Source organism: Dermochelys coriacea, chromosome 1 (assembly GCF_009764565.3).
Source record: "Dermochelys coriacea isolate rDerCor1 chromosome 1, rDerCor1.pri.v4, whole genome shotgun sequence".
In the NCBI taxonomy this organism is placed as follows: Eukaryota; Metazoa; Chordata; order Testudines; family Dermochelyidae; genus Dermochelys; species Dermochelys coriacea.
The window spans coordinates 125480150-125502180 of record NC_050068.2 but is presented as its reverse complement, the minus strand read 5'-3'; the positions used below and the strand labels follow the sequence as shown (position 1 = coordinate 125502180).

Genomic DNA, 22031 nt, shown 5'->3' with positions numbered 1-22031 from the left:
GTGTATTTTTTTTTTAAGCATTGACATGTCATATTAAAAATATTATAAAAACTAAGCACAGGCAGTGCATATGACTAAAAAGCGTTCAATATTAAAAGTACAGTCTGTTTTATAACAAGCAGTTTTCATATTGAAAAAGGCCTTAGTCCACATTAAACAATAACTCTAAGTAAAGTTCCATTTTTTTAAAAGTAGGCCATTTAGTCTAGAGATTTGCAAATGAGCAATCCTACAATGATTCACTGTTTGCTATTTTGGAAAAAGGTTTTTTTTTTTTTTTACTAGATAAGCTTCTTTACCACTGCAGAACACTTTATCCCACAAACCCAAACCAGAAGATGCTTTCTCCATCCCCTGAGTACACTTCAAAGCAGATTTATCTAGGACCTAAATGGAAAGTGACTATAGCACAACCTAACTCATTTTAATGAAAAAAGAATGGGGTCAAAACAAATTTACACATTGACAGCATAATGCTGTCCAGACTAAAAATTAAAAATTAAAATTTTGCAACTCTACAATATATGGAAATTAGGGTGGGAATACCTGTTAAATTCCTTTTATGTTGCTCATTCATTCTCTATTTTTGAGGCTCATTATGGAAGAGTTTAATAGGGTTTGTGTCATACTCTCACTGCTCCTCTAAAAATGCTGATCTCCTGTTTTTCTTGTATGCCTGATTACTGTATTTTGCAGTATTTGCTGTGTTGGTCCCAGGATATTAGAAAGACAAGGTAGAAGAGGTAATATCTTTTATTGGACCAACTTCTGTTGGTGAAAGAGACAGCTTTCGAGTTGTCACCTACAATCCCACACTGGAACCCATATGGGGTATCATTAAACAATTACAACTCATACTTAATGGGGACCCCCTCCTGAAAGAAATCTTTCCTGAATCGCTTCTTCTGGCCTTCAAATAACCCCCAGTCTCACAAAGCTCATTATTAGAAGCAAGCTCCCCACAGACCAAGACACACCAGATCAAAGCAGCACCAGACCCTGCCAGACCGACAGATACAAAACATGAAGACGTATCGCCACTGCTACAGTGATCAACACGGCCTGCCCAACACACCTGTCAAGGTTCCTTTCCCACTCTGAACTCTAGGGTACAGATGTGGGGACCTGCATGAAAACCCCCTAAGCTTATTTTTACCAGCTTAGGTTAAAACTTCCCCAAGGTACAAACTATTTTATCTTTTGTCCCTGGACCTTATTGCTGCCACCATCAAGCGTCTAACAAAAATAACAGGGAAAGAGCCCACTTGGAAATGTCTTTTCCCCCAAAATCCCCCCAAGCCCTACACCCCCTTTCCTGGGGAAGGCTTGATAAAAATCCTCACCAATTTGCATAGGTAAACACGGACCCAAACCCTTGGATCTTAAGAACAATGAAAAAGCAATCAGGTTCTTAAAAGAAGAATTTTCATTAAAGAAAAATCAGGATGGTAAATACCTTATAGGGTAATCAGATTCAAAACATAGAGAATCCCTCTAGGCATAACCTTAAGTTACAAAAAGACACAAAAACAGGAATATACATTCCATTCAGCACAACTTACTTTATCAGCCATTTAAACAAAACAGAATCAAACGCATATCTAACTAGATTGCTTATTAGCCCTTTCCAAGAGTTCTGACCTGCATTCCTGCTCTGGTCCCAGCAAAAGACAACATAGACAGAGAGAACCCTTTGTTTTCTCCCCCCCCCCCCGCTTTGAAAGTTTCTTGTCTCCTCATTGGTCATTTTGGTCAGGTGCCAGCGAGGTTGTCTTAGCTTCTTAATCCTTTACAGGTGAAAGGGTTTTTCCTCTGCCCAGGAGGGATTTAAAGGTGTTTACCCTTCCCTTTATATTTATGACACCCAACACACCTTTCAAGATTCAGGGGTCTTACCCATGTCTATCACGACATGTGGTGTACTTCATCCAGTGCATTGAATGCTCCAATAAGAACTATATGGGTGAAACTAGATGATCACTATGCTCTCAAATGAACTGTCACAGGAAAATGATAAAAGACAAAAACACCATATTACCTGCAGGTGAACACCTTCCACAAAATGATCACTCCCTATCTGAGCTCTCAGTCCTCATCCTCAAAGGAAACCTATACAACACTTTCAAAAGATGAGTCTGGAAGCTTAAATTCATAACTTTGCTAGACACTAAAAATCATGGTCTTAATAAAAATACTGGATTTATGTTTTATTACAACAATCTGTAACCCACTAATCCCCCTTTTTTGTCTTATTCCTGCAGTGGTGTTAATGGCCTACTTCCCCTAGGAGGGTCCCTTAGACTATGTGTTAACTACTTATGCTAAACAATCTGTTCCACCTTTTATTTAGCTGTGACACTCTTGAGTACCTTTCCCAGACCAAGAAGAGCTCTGTGTAAGTCAAAAACTTGTCTCTTTCATCAACAGAAGTTGGTAAAGATACTGCTTCACCCACCTTGTCTCTCTATTACTGTATTGTTACTTCCACAAGTGGAAAAAAAAAAGTTTAACTAGACTCTAAAGTGTACAGATTTCACTTCCCCGACCTCCTTCAATTTAACATCCAAGTGGACATGACTTTTCTCTGTAACATCCTACTGTGGTGTGAAAAATACCAAAATACCCACATGAAATATACTTGACTTGGAAATACTTGAGTATGACTCTCTGATTATAAGTACAAGTCATACCAAGGTGCTGACCCACAAAACAGGCTAAGAATTGGTCAAGCTCATTTATTGTTTCAGTTTTAACTAAGTTATGCAGTGAGGGGAAACTCTGATGAATTTTAAAAATGTATTTAAATATGTGTGTGCTGCTGTAGATCAAAGCATGGAACATAGGAATTGCTAGTCTGGATCAGACCCAAGATCTATCTTGTCTAGTATACTGTCTCTCAAGTGACCAGTACCATATGCTTCAGAGGAAGGTGTAAGAACTCTCCAGTAGGGAGTTGTGGGATAATCTGCCACCCTGTTATCCCCAAAAATAGGCTTTTGGGGGCCCCCTAAAATAACCTGCCTATTGCCCCCTTAATCTGTCTTTCCTGAAGCATGGGTCTCCAGGGTAGTTAAGGAAACACTTGAAGGACACAGATATAACCTTCCAATAAAATGATTGACACAGGCAATATTTTTCCCAAAAACAAAGTATCTTTTTATAAACGTAACTAATAATTCCTAATACAACATCATCTAAAAACATGAATCAGGCACAAATCCCTTATTGCAAGTTAAAGAGCATTCAAACCGCAATAGCATACAGTTTAAATGATTTTAAGTGTGTGCACTCTGTCACAGATGGCCAGTCTGTAACAGATGGCTAACAGGAGTTCTTAAATTGTACTTTAAGTTTCACATAAGTAAATTACAATTAACATTAACACACTTATAATCACATAGATACACATACTAATGCTATACTGCACTATCCTATATTAATATTATAATTAAATAATAACTGGCAGGCTTGCTTACTCTGTCCGTTGACTTTGCCTTTGTGAGAAGACTCCTCCTGTTGCTGCCACTTAGTCACTGCCATTGCCGTTGCTGCTTCTTCAGGTCTGCTGCTGCTGTTACTGTTGCTTCTTCAGCTATCAGCTTGGTCAGATCTCTTCAGCAGCTGTACGCTTCTTCTGTCCTCTTGGAACTCCCTCTATCTCATGCAGTTCTTGCTGGCTCCTAACTGAAAAGCATATGCTGACTTTCTGCCTTTTATACTATCAGACCTCTATTGAGCATGCTCTCCAGCATGCTCAGCATACTTCCTTCCAGTTTACCACACAGGATCATTACTACCAGAAAAAGCAGCCTCAAACCAGTCCAGTGAGGAGCTGTTTGATCTCTCTCTCTCTTTGTATCGTGCATGCTCATTTGAAGCATTACCTCATTCTGCACATGCTCACTGCCATTCTTTTTACCTCAGAGCCATGATTACCTCATCCAACTTTATTGCCTACGCTCCAGATCTAATCTACTCCTTAGCCATACCTCATTTAGTAACCTACATTCTACTGGGCATGCTCAGCCCAGGAATGCTTTATGGCCATACCTCATTTTACTCTCAGCTCTGATTATGTGATCTACAACACAACTTACCTTAACTTAATGGTAAGTTACTTACAGCTTTCAATTGGTGAAGTGACTCCTGCTTATTTGAAATGGAAGCTAGGAACACAAATTAGAGTCTGAAGGAGTCTGGGGAATTTTTCCCATATCAACCCACATTAGATCTCATTCTGATCTCTAATAGTTATTGGTTAGCTTAAACTCTGAAGCATGAGATTTAATATCTCTTACAAATATTTTTGTTATTGTTAATATTGATAAAAGTGGATATTCTTGATATTAAAAAAAAATCCAACCCTTAAATCTTGTTATATTCTTGGCCTCAACAACTTCCATTGGCAGTGAGTTCCACATCTAATTACACATTGTGTGAAAAAGTATTTCCTTGTATTGGTTTGGAACTTCCTAACTTTCAAATGTCTGCTTGTCCTTATATTATTATGAGAGAGGAAATCTACCTTCCCTTGATCAGTCATTACATTTACATATTTTTATTTGGTACCCTCAGTCTTATTGGTCTCTTCTTTTCAATCTCTCTTAATATGAGAGTTCTTCCAAGCCCTTGATAATCCTATTGGCTTTTCTCTGAACCTGTTCTAATCCCACAGTGTCCTTTGGCATAAGGGGTGAATGTATTACTGATGAGGGTACCCCACTGATTTATATAAAGGCATTATAATATTCTTTGTATTATTCACCATCACATTCCATATGTTAGCTTTTATGACCACAGCTGCACATAATTGGCAGAAATATTCACTGAGCTGTCCAGCGTCACTGAGTTTATATAGTTAATATAGAACTCTGTAAGGTATATGAATGGTTTAAATTTTTCCCTCCAAAGTGCATGACTTTGAGTTAATCAACATGGAATTTCATTTGCCATCATGTTTCGTATTCACCTAGCTTGTTTAGGTCTCTCTGAAGTTCCTCAGTCTTCCACTGTACAGGGCATACATTACTTATATTAATCTAAATAACTTTGTCATATGCAAATTTTGCTATCTCACTAGTCACTTGGCTTTTCAGGCATTAATATATTAACAATATAGGACTTAGTACAAAACTTAGAGGTATTCATACCACTGTTAACTTTTAGCCATTATGAAAATTGACCATTTAACCCCGTCTTCTAGGCAGTTTTTGATCTATGAGAATATTTTGCCTGTCATGCATGACTACTTAGTTTCTTCAGTAGTGCCTTATGCGGGACCCCATCAAAGGACTCAGAGAAGTATAAATAAATTATGTTGACTGGTTCTCCTTTATCCACTGCTTTTCTGACACATTCAAAGAATTCTAAGAGATTAATGAGCCATGATTTTCCTTTGCTGAAATGGTGCTGGTTAGTACAGCTGTCCAAAATTTTTCGGACAAATAGTTTACTCACTGAAAAATGTGGTTTCCAGTCAACCAAAACTATTTGTGAATTCTGCATATAGGTTTGAATGGAAAAAATGATTTTTTTTCCCAAAAAAGCCCTGTGTGTTTTGTTTGAACATTTTCAAAACAAAATATTTTGACCTTTCATTTCAAAATGACATTTCATTTAGAAATTTAGTTAGATTTCTTTAAAGAAAGAAACAAACAAAAAACGATAAAAGACACCTGAAAACTAAATGAAACAAAATGAAACATAAATAAATACATTTAATAAATAAATAAAAAAAATTCCCACTTTTTCATATTGGCAGAAAAAACATTAAAAAATTTGTTTTGGGTCAAATTGAAATAAATTTTTTTGTGGATTTTTTCGTTCAGCCACGAACCAAAAAATCTATTATTTGCTCAGTTCAAGTTGTTAATACCTTTCATATTTCATTATTCTGTTTTAAATGATCATTTCAGACAATTTCCAGGTGAAAAGCATACCAATCTATAATCCCCTAAATTTGAGTGGTCCATACCGTATTGTCCAATCCCAGCTTCTGGCAGTCAGATGGACTTAACTTCTATGAATTTATCTAATTATTTTTGAACCCAGTTAAACTTTTGGCCTTTACAACATCCTGTGGCAAAGAGTTCCACAGGTTAACTGTGTGTTGTATGAAGAAGTATTTTCTTATGTTTGTTTTAAACTTGCTGCCTATTCATTCCATTGGGTAACCCTTGTTTCTTGCGTTATGTGAAGGAGTACATAATATTTCCTTATTCACTTTCTCCATATGATTCATGATTTTATAGACCTCTGTCATATCCCTCCTTAGCCCTGGTCCATACTACAAACTTATGTTGGTATAACTACGTCACCCCTGAGCGATGCAGTTATATTGACCTAACTCCCGATGTAGACAATGCTATGTCGACATGAGGGCTTATCCTGTTGTCATAGCTACCACATCTTTGGGAGAAGGAGTACCTACACCAAAAGGAGTAAGCAGCGTCTTCACTAAGTACTGCAGCTGCACCGCTGCAGCCCTATAAGTGTACACAAGTCCTTAGTTGTCTCTTTTCTAAACTGAACAATCTCAGTCTTCTTAATCTCCACTCATATGGAAGCTGTTCCATATCCCTAACCATTTTTGTTGCCCTTTTCTGTACTTTTTTCTGATTTCAAGAGATCTTTTTTTGAGATGGGGAGACCAGAACTGAATGCAGTATTTAAGGTATTGGTGTAACATGGATTTATATAATGGCATTATGATATTTTGTCTTATTGTCTATCCCTTTCTTAATAGTTCTTAACATTTTGATAGTTTTTTTGACTGCCGCTGCATATTAAGCACATGTTTTCAGAGAGCTATCCATGATGACTCCAAGAGCTCTTTCTTAAAAGAAAAAACAAGAAAGGAAAAAATATTAACAGACTTCTTAGTTAAATATACTGTTAAAGTCTACCTCTATTGAAATTATTGCGATCTTAATTCCTCATGTCATAATGACTTGTTATGTAAACTGGGAATGACACCTATATTTCTAAAGCAACTTGAGATCTGTGGATGAAAATGCTAATTATTATTATTAGGGCTGTTGATTAATCACACAAATTAACTGTGATTTAAAAAAATAATCATGATTAAATGCAGTTTTAATTGCACTATTAAACAATAGAATACCAATTGAAATTTGTAAAATATTTTTGGATGTTTTTCTACATTTTCAAATATATTGATTTCTATTACACACAGAATACAAAGTGTACACTGCTCACTTTATGTAATTATTTTTTATTACAAATATTTGCACTGTAAAAATGATAAAAAAAAGAAATAGTATTTTTCAATTCACCTCATACAAGTATTGTAGCGCAATCTCTTTATCGTGAAAGTGCAACTTACAAATGTCAATTTTTTTTTACATAACTACACACAAAAACAAAACAATGCAAAACTTTAGAGCCTACAAATCCATTCAGTCCTATTTCTTGTTCAGCCAATCACTAAGACAAACAAGTTTGTTTAAATTTATGGGAGATAATGCTGCCCACTTCTTATTTACATCACCAGAAAGTGAGAACAGGTGTTCACCTGAGACTTTTGTAGCCGGCATTGCAAGGTATTTACATGCCAGATACGCTAAACATTCATATGCCCCTTCATGCTTCGCCCACCATTCCAGACGACATGCTTCCATGCTGATGACTCTCGTTAAAAAAAAATGCATTAAATAAATTTGTGACTGAACTCGGGGGAGAACTGTATGTCTCCGGCTGTGTTTTATCTGCATTCTGCCACATATTTCATGTTATAGTAGTCTTGGATGATGATTCAGCACACGTTGTTCGTTTTAAGAACACTTTTGCTGCAGATTTGACAAAACACAAAGAAGGTACCAATGTGAGATTTCTAAAGATAACTACAGCACTTGACCCAAGGTTTAAGAATCTGAAGTGCCTTTAAAATTTGAGAGGGACGAGTTGTGGAGCATGCTTTCCGAAGTCTGAAAAGAGCAACCCTCCGATGCGGAAACTACAGAACTCGAACCATGAAGAAAGAAAATGAACCTTCTGCTGGTGGCATCTGACTCAGAGGATGAAAATGAACAGGCATTGGTCTGCACTGCTTTGGATTGTTATTGAGCAGAAACTGTCATCAGCATGGACATATGGCCTCTGGAATGATCGTTGAAGCATGAAGGGACATATGAATCTTTAGTGCATCTGGCACGTAAATATCTTGTGATGCTGGCTACAACAGTGCCACGCGAATTCCTGTTCTCACTTTCAGGTGACATTGTGAACAAGAAGTGGGCAGCATTATCTCCTGCAAATATAAAACCTTGTTTGTTTTTGTTTAATTTGTTTTTGTTTAATTTGAGCAATTAGCTGAACAAGCAATAGGACTCAGTAGACTTGTATGCTCTAAAGTTTTACATTGTTTTATTTTTGAATAGTTATTTGTTGTACATAATTCTACATTTGTAAGTTCAACTTTCATGATAAAGAGATTGCACTACAGTACTTGTATTAGGTACATTGAAAAATACTGTTCTTTTATTTTTTACAGTGCAAATATTGGTAATCAAAAATAAATATAAAGTGAGCACTGTACACTTTGTATTCTGTGTTGTAATTGAAATCAATATATCTGAAAATGTAGAAAACATCCAAAACTATTTAAATAAATGGTATTCTATTAACAGTGCGAATAATCACGATTAATTTTTTATTGCATGATTAATTGCAATTAATTTTTTCATTGCTTGACAGCCCTAATTATTATTTATGATGAATTTAAGACTTCTGATTAGCTGCTTTCTGGAACTTAGAAGCATAGGAACATAGGCCTTGCTGTTCTGTCTCAAGTGATGATCATATAAAAAAATTAATTGGAGATTTAAAATTGAAAACTGAGGACAACTTGTAGCTTGCTTCTACGAAATGTCATCATATTGAGAATTCTGGTCACATGGCTGCAATGAAATGTAGTCATCTGTTGTGGCAGAAACTTATGGGTAGTGATTCAAAGTTATGTGGTACTCAAATTAGAAGGCAAACTAAATTAACATATTTATGTGACTACTTGGGCTTCCCAGTAAGAAAGATAATTCAAGGGTGTCTGGTATCCAAGATGACACAAATTTTGCCTGAAATGACCAATGCTTGTTTTATTGGGCCAAAGCCACTAACTTTTGTCTCAGAGTTGGAAACTAGGGAGATAACTTGGTAAACTCTTAATGCGTGGCAGATTTGTCATGAAGATGTTGGTTTATCTTAGCAAAGGCTATGGGCATTCATTCTACCAGGTAGATATTTACAGTAGGTTCCACAGTGATGGACACTGTATACAAAAAAAACAGATGGCATCATTGGATTGATTCAAAAAAAGGTCCTAGTTCAGATACAGAGAACTCTTGTTACTGATTTCAGAGTAGCAGCCGTGTTAGTCTGTATCCACAAAAGGAAAAGGAGGACTTGTGGCACTTTAGAGACTAACACATTTATTTGAGCATAAGCTTTTGTGAGCTACAGCTCACTTCATCAGATGCATGCAGTGGAAAATACAGTGGGGAGATTTATATACACAGAGAACATGAAACAATGGGTGTTACCTACACACTGTAACAAGAGTGATCAGGTAAGATGAGCTGTTACCAGCAGGAGAGCGGGGATGGGGGGAACCTTTTGTAGTGATAATCAAGGTGGGCCATTTCCAGCACTTTACAAGAAGAGTAGGAGGGGAAATAAACAAGGAGAAATAGTTTTACTTTGTGTAATGACCCATCCACTCCCAGTCTTTATTCAAGCCTAATTTAATTGTATCCAGTTTGCAAATTAATTCCAATTCAGCTGTCTCTCGTTGGAGTCTGTTTTTGAAGTTTTTTTGTTGAAGGATAGCCACTCTCAGGTCTGTAATCAAGTGACTAAAGAGATTGAAGTGTTCTCCGACTGGTTTTTGAATGTTATAATTCTTGACGTCTGATTTGTGTCCATTTATTCTTTTACGTAGAGACAGTAAAGACTGGGAGTGGACAGGACATTACACAAAATAAAACTATTTCCCCATGTTTATCCCCCCCCCTACTGCTCCTCACACGTTCTTGTCAACTGCTGGAAATGGCCCACCTTGATTATCACTACAAAATGTCCCCCCCAGCCTACTCTCCTGCTGGTAATAGCTCACCTTACCTGATCACTCTTGTTACAGTGTGTAGGTAACACCCATTGTTTCATGTTCTCTGTGTATATAAATCTCCCCACTGTATTTTCCACTGCATGCATCTGATAAAGTGAGCTGTAGCTCACGAAAGCTTATGCTCAAATAAATTTGTTAGTCTCTAAGGTGCCACAAGTACTCCTTTTCTTCTTGTGGCTGAGTCACTGATGTTGCCCTTCGGCTTACGTAATTTACAGAAATTCCATTAGGTGAGATTGGGAGCAGAACTGATGTTAAATTTAACATGGCAAAAACTTAACTCCTGTTCTTTTCTCCCAAATATTCTCTACTTTCTTTACTCTGTCACTGCTGACAACACTGCTATGCTCTGTGTAATTGAGACCTGTAATGCGAAAATCATGTTTGACACTTCCCTGTACCTTATCCTACAAAGCCAGACTGCGTTCAGTTCTTGCCACTTCTTCCTCCAAAGCATTTCTACAATGGGCCTCTTCTTTCTGTCCACACAGCAGGACTTCTTGTCCAGACATTCTTCATTTTCTGTCTTGATTACTGTAACCTCCCCATCTCTGGACTCCCTGACTCTGGGCCCCTGAGCTTTCTAATCCCATCAAAGAGCAGCTGCCAAAATCCTTTTAGCTGGACTAGGTCAGTGTTTCTCAAATGCTGGCCACCGTGGGCATATGTGATCACCTGGGGCTTTTCTTGCGCCCACAACCTCCTGGGCTGGGGTGGAGGTGGGTGGTTAAATAGTGCTCCTCCCCCTGCCTGTAGTTCCTGGATGCACTGCCTTGGTGTTGATGGCTGGGACCCCCAGCAGGAGTTGGGCTCTGTCCCGCTCTGGAGACACTTGGGGCAGAACACTGGAGGAGCAGGCAGCCAGTGAGTTCCCCATTTTCGCAGGGGGCTCAGGCTTTGGGTCTCATCTCTGGGGTGGTGGGGTGGGAGTTCTGGCTGAGGGGCTTTGGGCTCCAGCTCTGGCTGTGTGGCGGCAGGCCCCAGGCTCTGGCCACAGGGCTCAAGGCTTCAGCCCCCCACTGCCTCTCTCAGAGCCCCACCCACCAACTCCCATTGCCCCTGCTGCCTCCCCCTGTCCCCCCCATCCAGGGCTTAATTTGTCCCCAGGCTTGGCAGGGCTGAGTAAGTCTGCTGTGAAAAGCGATACTTTCATGTTTGTTAATGTCACTTTTCACAACAACAGGTTTCAGAGTAGCAGCCGTGTTAGTCTTTATTTGCAAAAAGAAAAGGAGTACTTGTGGCACCTTAGAGACTAATAAATTTATTTGAGCATAAGCGTTCGTGAGCTACAGCTCACTTCATCGGATGCATTCAGTGGAAAATACAGTGGGGAGATTTATATATATAAAGAACATGAAACAATGGGTGTTACCATACACACTGTAACCAGAGTGATCACTTAAGATCACTTATCAGCAGGAAAGCTGGTGGGGGGACTTTTGTAGTGATAATCAAGGTGGGCCATTTCCAGCAGTTGACAAGAATGTCTGAGGAACAGTGTGTGTGTGGGGGGAGTGGAAGAGATAAACCTGGGGAAATAGTTTTACTTTGTGTAATGACCCATCCACTCCCAGTCTCTATTCAAGCCTAAGTTAATTGTATCCAGTTTGCAAATTAATTCCAATTCAGCAGTCTCTCATTGGCGTCTGTTTTTGAAGTTTTTTTGTTGAAGAATAGCCAATAAAAGCTCAGGTTTTTTACGTAAAAGAATAAATGGACACAAATCAGACGTCAAGAATTATAACATTCAAAAACCAGTTGGAGAACACTTCAATCTCTCTGGTCACTCGAATACAGACCTGAGAGTGGCAATACTTCAACAAAAAAACTTCAAAAACAGACTCCAACGAGAGACTGCTGAATTGGAATTAATTTGCAAACTGGATACAATTAAATTAGGCTTGAATAGAGACTGGGAGTGGATGGGTCATTACACAAAGTAAAACTATTTCCCCATGTTATCCCCCCCCACCCCGCCCACTGTTCCTCAGATGTTCTTGTCAACTGCTGGAAATGGCCCACCTTGATTATCACCACAAAAGGTTTTCTTCCTCCCCCGCTGGTAATAGCTCATCTTAAGTGATCACTCTCTTTACAGTGTGTATGATAAAACCATTGTTTCATGTTCTCTGTGTATATAAATCTCCCCACTGTATTTTCCACTGAATGCATCCGATGAAGTGAGCTGTAGCTCATGAAAGTTTATGCTCAAATAAATTTGTTAGCCCCTAAGGTGCCACAAGTACTCCTTTACTTTTCACAACAGGCTTACTAGCTAACAATAAATAGATTACAATGATTTGGACATGTTTATGTCGCTGCATATTTATTTGTTTTTCCTAAAGCTAATTATGTATTTAGGGAAAAGTGTGAGAACAGCCACCAGCAAGAGTTGGTGGCCACACTCTGAGCCATCAAAAAATTTGTCTTAAGAGCCCTTGGACTAGAGCATCCTGGAAATCCTTGACAATCTTGTTTTCATGAGTATGATGTATAAGATCATAAACTCCAACTTTATAATATGTCATGATGGAACATAAGGTCACAAAGAGAGGCAGAAAGGAAGGGGCAGAGGGGGAGGTGTGGATAAGGCAACGGGGGCAGCATTGTTCAGTTTCACTGGGGAAGGGACCCACTGTGATCACCTGGTCTGACACCCTGTGTACCACAGGTCTTGGAACTTTCCCAAAATAATTCCTAGAGCACGTTGGGTTTTTTTAATCCAATCTTGGTTTAAAAATTGCCCATGATGGAGACTCCACCACAACTCTTCTTAATTTTGATCCCAGGGGTTATTACCCTTGCTGTTAAAAATGTATGTCTGCTTTCCAGTCTGCGCACAGTTTATAATGTAAGGGCAGCCGACTCTGGCCGCATTTTCATGGCTGGGGGCCCAGGATCAGAGCTCCCTTTCAGGAGGCACCCACGGGGCCCCATTACTTTCCGGCTGCTCCGTTCTCCAGCCTGACTCCTCGGCACATTCAAAAACAAGCGGGCCCCGGCTAGCTGGCCCCTGCACCTCCCGCCTCCCTGGCTGCATCTCTCCCCAGCTCAAGTGCCATCGTCTCCCCCAACACAGCCCCGCCCGCTCGGCGCCTAGGGCGCCCCTGGGCTCAGGGGCCGCTCTCCCCTTCCCCCGCCCTCACGCGGGGTGGCCGCGCACATGCCCAGAAGCGAGCGGCAGAGCGTCCGGGCCGTGCCGCCTTTGACAGCGGCGGCGCTTTCCCTTCCGCTGGGTGTGGGCTCTGCAGCAGCAGCGCCGCGTCCACCCAGCCCCGGAGCGCACACACACGCGCACACACACACACACACACACAGAGGCGCGCCGGGGCCTCGTCCCCGCGCCGAGGGGCGGGAGGCAGCCATGTCGCTATTGTCTCGGGCGCTGCCCGCGCTGCGGCTCTATTGCATCGGCCTCGCCGTCGCCCTGCACCAGCTGCTGCGCCGCCTCCGCCCCGGCGGGGCCCCCGCGCCAGGTGAGAGCATCGCGCCCCGCGCCCGCTGCTGCCCCGTGCAGCGGCACCGGGCGCAGCCCGCCTGGGGGTCCGCCGGGGCCCCGGGCACCGAGCCCGCTCTCCTAACGGGGCCGGGGGAGAGCAGGAAGCGGGCGGCCGCTCTCCCTTTGCAGCCTTCCCTGCCTCCCCCACCCGGGCCCCACTGTCCCCGCGGGGGGCTGGGGCGTGTGCCGCGGCCTCGGCCCCTGCGCCCCGCGAGGGGCGGCCGCGCCCCCGGGCTTCGGCTGCTGCGTGGGCGCGGAGGCGGGGCGCAGCCTGCCCTCTGGCCGCACAGGGGGCTCCCCTCCCTGGCAGGGCTGCGGTACCACAGGGCCTGGCCCTGGCGCTGGCGCTCCTCCCCCGTGCGCCGCACACGCCGCTGCTGCGCCGGGCCACGGAGCTGCGCGCTCCAGCCTCCCCTCGGGCCGCTGCGCTGGCGCCCTCCGCGCGCGCCGGGCCGCTGGGCCCTTTCCCCTGCTGGCCTTGCAGGCGGTTCGTGGGCTTGAGCCGGCCCGTTCCCCTTCCCTAGGCGACTGCTGCCATACCCAGCTACTGGGGAAGCACCGGCACACGCCCCCTTGCTGCTTTAACTGCACCCGTTCCCGTGCTAGACCAGGGGCGAGCAAACCTTTTGGCCTGAGAGGCCGCATCGCGTTTCCAAAATTGGATGGAGGGCCGGTTCCCCAAACAGCCAGGCGTGGCCCGGCCCCCGCCCTCTATCCAACTCCCCTGCCCCCGCTTCTCGTCTCCTGACGGCTCTCCTGGGGCTCCTGCCCCATCCGACCCTCCCTGTTCCCTGACGGCCCCCTGGGACTCCTGCCCCATCCGCCGCCCATTGCTCCCTGTCCCCTGATCGTCCCCGGACCTCCCACGCCTGACTGCCCCCCCGCTGCCCCATCTACCCCCCCCCCCCCATATTCCTGACTCCTGCCTCATCCCAGCCCCCCTGGGACTCCTTTTTGGTCTGAGGGCCACACTGGGGGGGTTTCCAAAATTGTATGGAGGGCCGGTAAAGGGAAGTTGTGACTCCCCAAACAGCCAGGCGTGGCCCGGCCCTTGCCTCATATCCAAACCCTCTGCCCCCTCGCTTCTTGCCCCCGACCGCTCCCCCGGGACTCCTGCCCCATCCAACCCCCCCGTTCCCTGACAACCCCTGACCACCCCTGCTGCCCTATCCAACCCCCCTCTCATTCCTGACTGCCCCCCGGGACCCCTGCCCTATCTAACCCCCTGTTCCCTTCCCTCTGATCACCCCGACACCTGTCCGCATCCCCAAACTCCCAGCCCTCTATCCAGTCCCCCCTTACCGTGCTGCCCAGAGCACCGGTGGCTGGCAACAGTACAGCCGCGCTGCCCAGAGCACCAGGTCAGGCTGCAGCTCTGCAAGTGCGCTGCCTGACCGCCCAGAGCGTTGCGCCAGTGTGCTGAGGCTGGAGGGGAGGGGAGGGGGAACAGCAGGGAGGGGCCGGGGACTAGCCTCCTGGGCCAGGAGCTCAGGGGCAGAAGGGTCCTACTGGCCGTAGTTTGTCCAGCTCCGTGCTAGATGCATAGTCTCCCCGTTACTGCACTTGCTCCAGGCCGCTGCATTAGGCCCCTGCACACACCCTTGCATATACCTCTCTGCTGCTGGACCCGAGTGGCATTTTGGTTAAGTTGCTGGACAGACTCAGGAGATCTGAGTTCAGTTCCTCGCATTGCTCCAGTTTTAGGCATGATTTTTGATCTGTTTGTGCCTCAGGTCCCTGCCTCACATAGGTTTTGAGGATTGATCAGTGTTTGTGATGTGGTGATAAACGTATAGGAAATCACCAATCCCCGTAGCTTTTTCTGCTGTACCTACCTACTGAGCAAGAACCTGCTTCTTTGCCTGCATACCTTCCTCTGTCCTGGTCCTTCACCTAGTTACTAGGCTAGAACCTTCTCCTTGCCTGCTTTTGAATTCTACCACACAAGTAAATTTCTCCATCTCCGCTAAACTTGGACACTGGGCTTTATTCCCCCACACTCCTGGCCACTTGATTACATCCTCTCTAAAATCACTCCTCCAGTACTTGACAGTGGTGAACTTCTTCACTGAATTCAGAGTAGTAGCCATATTAGTCTGTATTTGCAAAAAGAAAAGGAGTACTTGTGGCACCTTAGAGACTTGGAAATTTATTTGAGCATAAGCTTTCGTGAGCTACAGCTCACTTTATCGGATGCATTCAGTGGAAAATACAGTGGGGAGATTTATATACATAGAGAACATGAAATAATGGGTATTATCATACACACTGTAACCAGAGTGAGCACTTAAGATCACTTACCAGCAGGAAAGCTGGGGGGGAGGGGGGAGAACGACCTTTTGTAGTGATAATCAAGGTGGGCCATTTCCAGCAGTTGACAAGGACGTCTGAGGAACAGTGGGAGGTGGGGGAGGGGATAAACCGGGGGAAATAGTTTTACTTTGTGTAATAACACATCCACTCCCAGTCTTTATTCAAGCATAAATTAATTGTATCCAGTTTGCAAATTAATTCCAATTCAGCAGTCTCTCGTTGGAGTCTGTTTTTGAAGCTTTTTTGTTGAAGTATAGCCACTCTTAGGTCTGTGATCGAGTGACCAGAGAGATTGAAGTGTTCTCCAACTGGTTTTTGAATGTTATAATTCTTGACATCTGATTTCTGTCCATTTATTCTTTTACGTAGAGACTGTCCAGTTTGACCAATGTACATGGCAGAGGGGCATTGCTGGCACATGATGGCATATATCACATTGGTAGATGTGCAGGTGAACGAGCCTCTGATATTGTGGCTGATGTGATTAGGCCCTATGATGGTGTCCCCTGAATAGATATGTGGACACAGTTGGCAACGGGCTTTGTTGCAAAGATAGGTTCCTGGGTTAGTGGTTCTGTTGTGTGGTGTGTGGTTGCTGATGAGTATTTGCTTCAGACTGGAGGGCTGTCTGTAAGCAAGGACTGGCCTGTCTCCCAAGATCTGTGAGAGTGATGGGTCGTCCTTCAGGATAGGTTGTAGATCCTTGATGTTGTGCTGGAGAGGTTTTAGTTGGGGGCTGAAGGTGATGGCTAGTGGTGTTCTTTATCTGCCCCCCTCCCTCCCTCCGTTCCTCAGATGTTCTTGTCAACTGCTGGAAATGGCCCACGTTGATTATCACTACAAAAGGTTCCCCCCCCCCCGCCCCTCCTGCTGGTAATAGTTCACCTTAAGTGATCACTCTGGTTACAGTGTGTTTGGTAACACCCATTGTTTCATGTTCTCTATGTATATAAATCTCCCCACTGTATTTTCCACTGCATGCATCCGATGAAGTGAGCTGTAGCTCACGAAAGCTTATGCTCAAATAAATTTGTTAGTCTCTAAGGTGCTACAAGTACTCCTTTTCTTTTCACTGAATTCAACTCTCACAGACTGCTAGTCTTCTATTCTTCCCCAGCCATTGGTGGAAGTGTTGATGTAGAAAATTCTATATGCTGAATATATATTTCATTAATTGCCAGTATTTAAGGAGACAATTCAATGGCGTTCAGTTTGCTCTATGGAGCTTTTAGTTTAGTTCCTTTTCTGACATTAATGTGTTACATTTTTAAATGATTTTTGTGGTCAACAGAAAACTTAAAGATGTTCTATTTCCCCACAATAGGTATCTATGATGGAAGCTTGAGGTTTCCAGAAACGATTAATCTGGGAATCTCTTCAGGCCAGACATCAGCACAATAGGAATCTTAAATTTAAAAGGAAACTGATTTTTAAAAAAACGCTTTTTAATTTGTTGGTGCTTCTAACAGCTCCCTGCAACTTGGGAAGGCCTGAAAACCATGTAATGAGTGACAGCATCACCGCAGCTCATTAGTTTGGTTCTGTTTATTTTCTCTGACTAGCTTCATATGTGGCTCTTACGTAGGTAATGGTGGTTTTAACAAGAATAACAAAAATGCAGGTGTAGGCATGCAGTTCAGTGAGATTATCTAAAATATGAGGCCCAAATCAATTTATTGTATAGTTGAGGTACTAGGGAGGAGAGAAAATAAATTAATTGTAAAATTAATGCAAAGACTGGATAGTAGAGTTTTCCACACATCGGTTCATTGGGTAATGTTACTTCCATACTAATAATTGTAATGCAGATTTGAGTTTTGCTTTCTCATTCTCAAAAACATATAACATGCCAAAAAGAAAAAAAAAAAAAAAGGAGATGTGTGCCTACAGTTTTATGTCAGCTGAGCATTCTTCTAGCATTAGTTTTTCTTGGCAGGGTAAAGTTGGATAGTATGCCTAGAGTGTGTAATGTTTTCAAAATTTAGAACTGAACAGAAATATTATGACAAAGTTTGACCCAAACATTTTGTTTTATTGTAATCTTAAATATAATTAACAAATCAAAAAATATCAAGAACGTATTTGAAACAGTGTGATTAAAAACAAACCAACTTGTCAACAGTGATATTTTGATATGGACATTAGACTAGTTTAGGTAAGATTTCAAAGAATGGAAATAGTTAATCTTGGATCAGTAATCTGCTACTTTTATTGGAATAAAGAAGCAACAGTTGTGTCAAGAAGTTAGTGAACTAAAAATATTTTAAAATACAGAAATTGAAAGCTTTTTCTAACCCTTGTAATCTTCAATTGTCAAAAAGCTATGATTACTGGAATAAAAGGTGCATAAATAAAGTATCAATTGCGTCATCATGAGAGACATTTAAAAAAACATTGGGGGGGAATAGGGGAGAGCCAAAGAGTTGTAGTTTAGCTCCTCAAGACTCCATGTTCTGGAATTTGGACCTCAAACCTACTTAATCTCATCTACACTGGCAAGCCACATAGCCATAATTCAGCATAGGTGCAGCTCCATGGTGGAAGCTATATTATAGAAAGCCATCTGGCATCCAGTGATAGATCTGCCCTCTGTTGAATTAATGGTCTGAAGTGTACTATTGTAGCTGCAGTCCTTATATCTTCAGAAGCTGCATTCTTTTAAAAAAGTTTGTTATACTATTTCACAGAAATATTCAGGAGCTGCAGTCTAAACTAAACTAAATTAAATTAGTTTTCGTTTCCTGAATTAATCAAGGTTGTATGTTGTTTTCAGTTCACAATTTAACTTATCTTTCTAAATACTGACTCCTGTTCTATTACATCCTGCTAATAAATGTCTAATTTTTAAAGGTTTTGTTTAGGATGGTGTGTATGGAGAGGACAGTTTGAACTGTACAAATGAGGCAGCTCTGGGAGCAAAATATATTGTAGTAATTGTTTTGATTTGTGAACTGAAAACATGAAAGTGTAAATATGTAACATGAAGGTGCATATTTCACAGCATTCCAGGGTAGGAATATCAAGAAGTTTGCTTCAGACTCGGAACTTGAAACACAGAAGGAGGAATTTTAATGCAGTTTGTGAATTTAATAAAAAGAACAGGAGTACTTGTGGCACCTTAGAGACTAACAAATTTATTAGAGCATAAGCTTTCGTGGGCTACAGCCCACTTCATCGGATGCATAGAATGGAACATATAGTAAGAAAGCGCGCACGCACGCACACACACACACACGGTGGCTACTATATGTTCCATTCTATGCATCCAGTGAAGTGGGCTGTAGCCCACGAAAGCTTATACTCTAATAAATTTGTTAGTCTCTAAGGTGCCACAAGTACTCCTATTCTTTTTGCGGATACAGACTAACACGGCTGCTACTCTGAAACCTGTGAATTTAATGTAGACTTCACAATTAAGTGCAGTGCTGGAAAATAAAGGAGGAAGAGGAATTATATAAATTATTATTTAAACATTTTACAATACTATTTGTGTAAAATAGTATAATTAAAGATCAGTATGGTAATATATAATCTGTTAGTGCTGTGTGTACAAAGATAACTAATAATTCAAATAGATACTACTGTATGCTTAATGCTCGTACTGATACCTTAATGTAAGGTGTGACCTTGCCTCAAAATCAAGTTTTAAAAACAAAAATCTAATCAGTGAATTTACAAAAGATGAGCTAGCTAATTGTGACACCAGGAAGTTAATACCGGAAATATGGTTTCAGCCCATTGAAAGTCATTTCATTGTTTTTTTTTAAATCTTTTTAAAATCATGCTATCTCTGACATTAATTATTTCACAGAGTAGGAATTTCTATGATCATGTTGAAGGACTGTCAAGAATTTTTTGTTTTTTCTCATGCTGCATTTGCTCTTCTATTGCATAAATCATTTCGCTGAAATTTGGCTTCAGACGTACTCAATGCTGTATGTTTTGTACTTTTGGAAAAGACTTCTTAAGGTTTATATTTGGTACTTGAGAGATGTAGAAAGTGACTTAGAACTGAGTACTAATATTACTCATTCATGTTTTTAAAAACACCTTTTAACCTTTAATAGATTTTAAATTTCCTCTCTCTAATTAATCTAAATGAAATTATTTTCTTCTGGCTTTCATTATAATTTTCAAAACAATTAGTAATAGAGATCTTGGATCCCCTCAGTTTTGATTCAAGTATTAATATCTTTTATTTCATATGGAGAAAGTATTATAATAGATTAAGGATGCTTTACTTCCAGTCTTAAAAAATTTTATGTTTCCAAGTTGTTAGAATTGTTTCACTCCAGAGACAGTTTGTGAGCCCTTTCTGGTGAAGCGATTCATATATATGAGAGGAATAATATCTGGGATCCATCAAAATGAAAGGAACTATATATATATTGTACATGTAAGATATTAAATTATATCCTGAAAAAGACTACCTTTAAAAGAGAGCAATTTAGATTGCAAAGTTATGCACTGAAAAGTTAGGAAATGCCAAATGTATTTTTGCCTATGCAATGAATAAGGCAGAAGTCTGTGGGGTGGAGGCGGGAGAAAAGGGTGGGCTGTATTTGAGACTGTTTTACATTGTACATGGATAACAAAGTAGAATTCTGGTAATATGGTTGATACTAAATCTGGTATTTCATATCTTTCAGGTGCTTCTCTTTGCAACCTAAGTAAGTTTTTAATGTAGATTTTGTATAAAATTTCTTAGGGTTTTTTTTTTAAAGAGAAAAGATAAAACAAATTATTTTATATATAGTTGTAGCAACCCTTCAGATCTTGTATGATCACCAAGGTTTAAACCCTTAACTTCCAGCCACTGGAACAATAGGACTATCTATGTGCTTAGCTTGCAGCAGGAGACACAGTAGAACCTCAGCGTTATTAACACCTCTGGAATGGAGGTGTTCCTAACTTTGCACAAAACATTGTTGTTGTTCTTTCAAAAGTTTACAAGTGAACATTGGTTTAATAGATATTTGAAACTTTACTATACAGAAGAAAAATGGTGCTTTTAACTATCTGAATTTAAATGAAACAAGCACAGAAACAATTCCCTTGCCTTCTCAAATCTTTTTTTAAATGTCCCCTTATTTTTTTTTTAGTAGTTTACATTTAGTCCAGTACTGTACTGTATTTTTTGTTTTGTTTTGTTTGTTTTTGTATTTTTTTTTGTCTCTGCTGCTGCCTGATTGTGTACTTCTGGTTCCAAATGACATGTGTGGTTATCTGGTCAGTTCGTAACTCTGGTGTTCGTAACTCTGAGGTTCTACTGCACTGAAGGGTGGGCCCCACAGGCTAGGTCCAGGTGGTGGTTGGAAGGAACCTAGCCTGGCTCTCTTCCTTCTTCTCCAGGAATTGGGAGAGCTCCAGCCCTGCTGGTACCCTTTGCAATGGGTATGAGATGCTGAGGCCATGTGCTATGTAAGGGAGCTCAGTGAGGCCTGACTCTCTTCTCCTCCTCCTTTCCATTGCTACAGCTACTCTCAGCTTTCAGGCCAATCTAGAGTGTTTCTCTAGCAGTGGTGTAAGCCCAGCTCTTTAGAATGTTGATGTTCAGTTGTTATTTTGGCATGCTGTCAAAATTTTCTTGAGCTACACAAACAAGAAAAGGGAAATGGCAGTTTTTAACAGTTTACAGCTCATTTAAATACGAATGAAATTTCATGAGCAAAAGAAAGTCATCTTGTAGCCTGGGTGCTTTCTCCTTGTGGAATTTCAAAGATTTGCAGCAAACAATGGATGTATTAGAGCTTCAATTTTTTTTTAAAGTCACAAAAACATTTTTAAAATGGAATATTAGGTAACTTAAATACGGGGGTTGCTGTCACCTCCCCCTATAGTACAGTACTATCATATATCAGATAAGACCCCAAAGTGCTTTACAAACCACACAGGTGCTGAGTGCCATCAAATCCAGTTGAAATCAAATAGAATTAAAGGTGCTCAGGCTCTCACCAGGAGTCCCATTCTTGGAGTAATATATAGGAGCCTTTTCAGTAGCACCAGTCATGCTGCACAACAGTTTAGGAAAGGCAGTGAAGAGCTGCACTCTATATTAGGGTTACTGTGACAGTGTGT

At 41.4% G+C, this 22031-nt stretch overlaps 2 protein-coding genes across 2 annotated transcripts in view; both read left to right on the top strand.

Annotated features, from left to right (window-relative positions):
• The window catches only part of ZBED1 (zinc finger BED-type containing 1), a 78139-nt gene that overhangs the window by 49925 nt on the left and 6183 nt on the right, over window positions 1-22031 (top strand). The window lies entirely within an intron of this gene.
• The window catches only part of DHRSX (dehydrogenase/reductase X-linked), a 71288-nt gene continuing 62544 nt past the window's right edge, over window positions 13288-22031 (top strand). Inside the window, exon 1 of the mRNA XM_043497801.1 lies at window positions 13288-13617. Coding sequence (XP_043353736.1) covers window positions 13305-13617 — 313 coding nt within the window. The 5' untranslated portion in view covers window positions 13288-13304. The remainder of the gene's footprint in view (window positions 13618-22031) is intronic.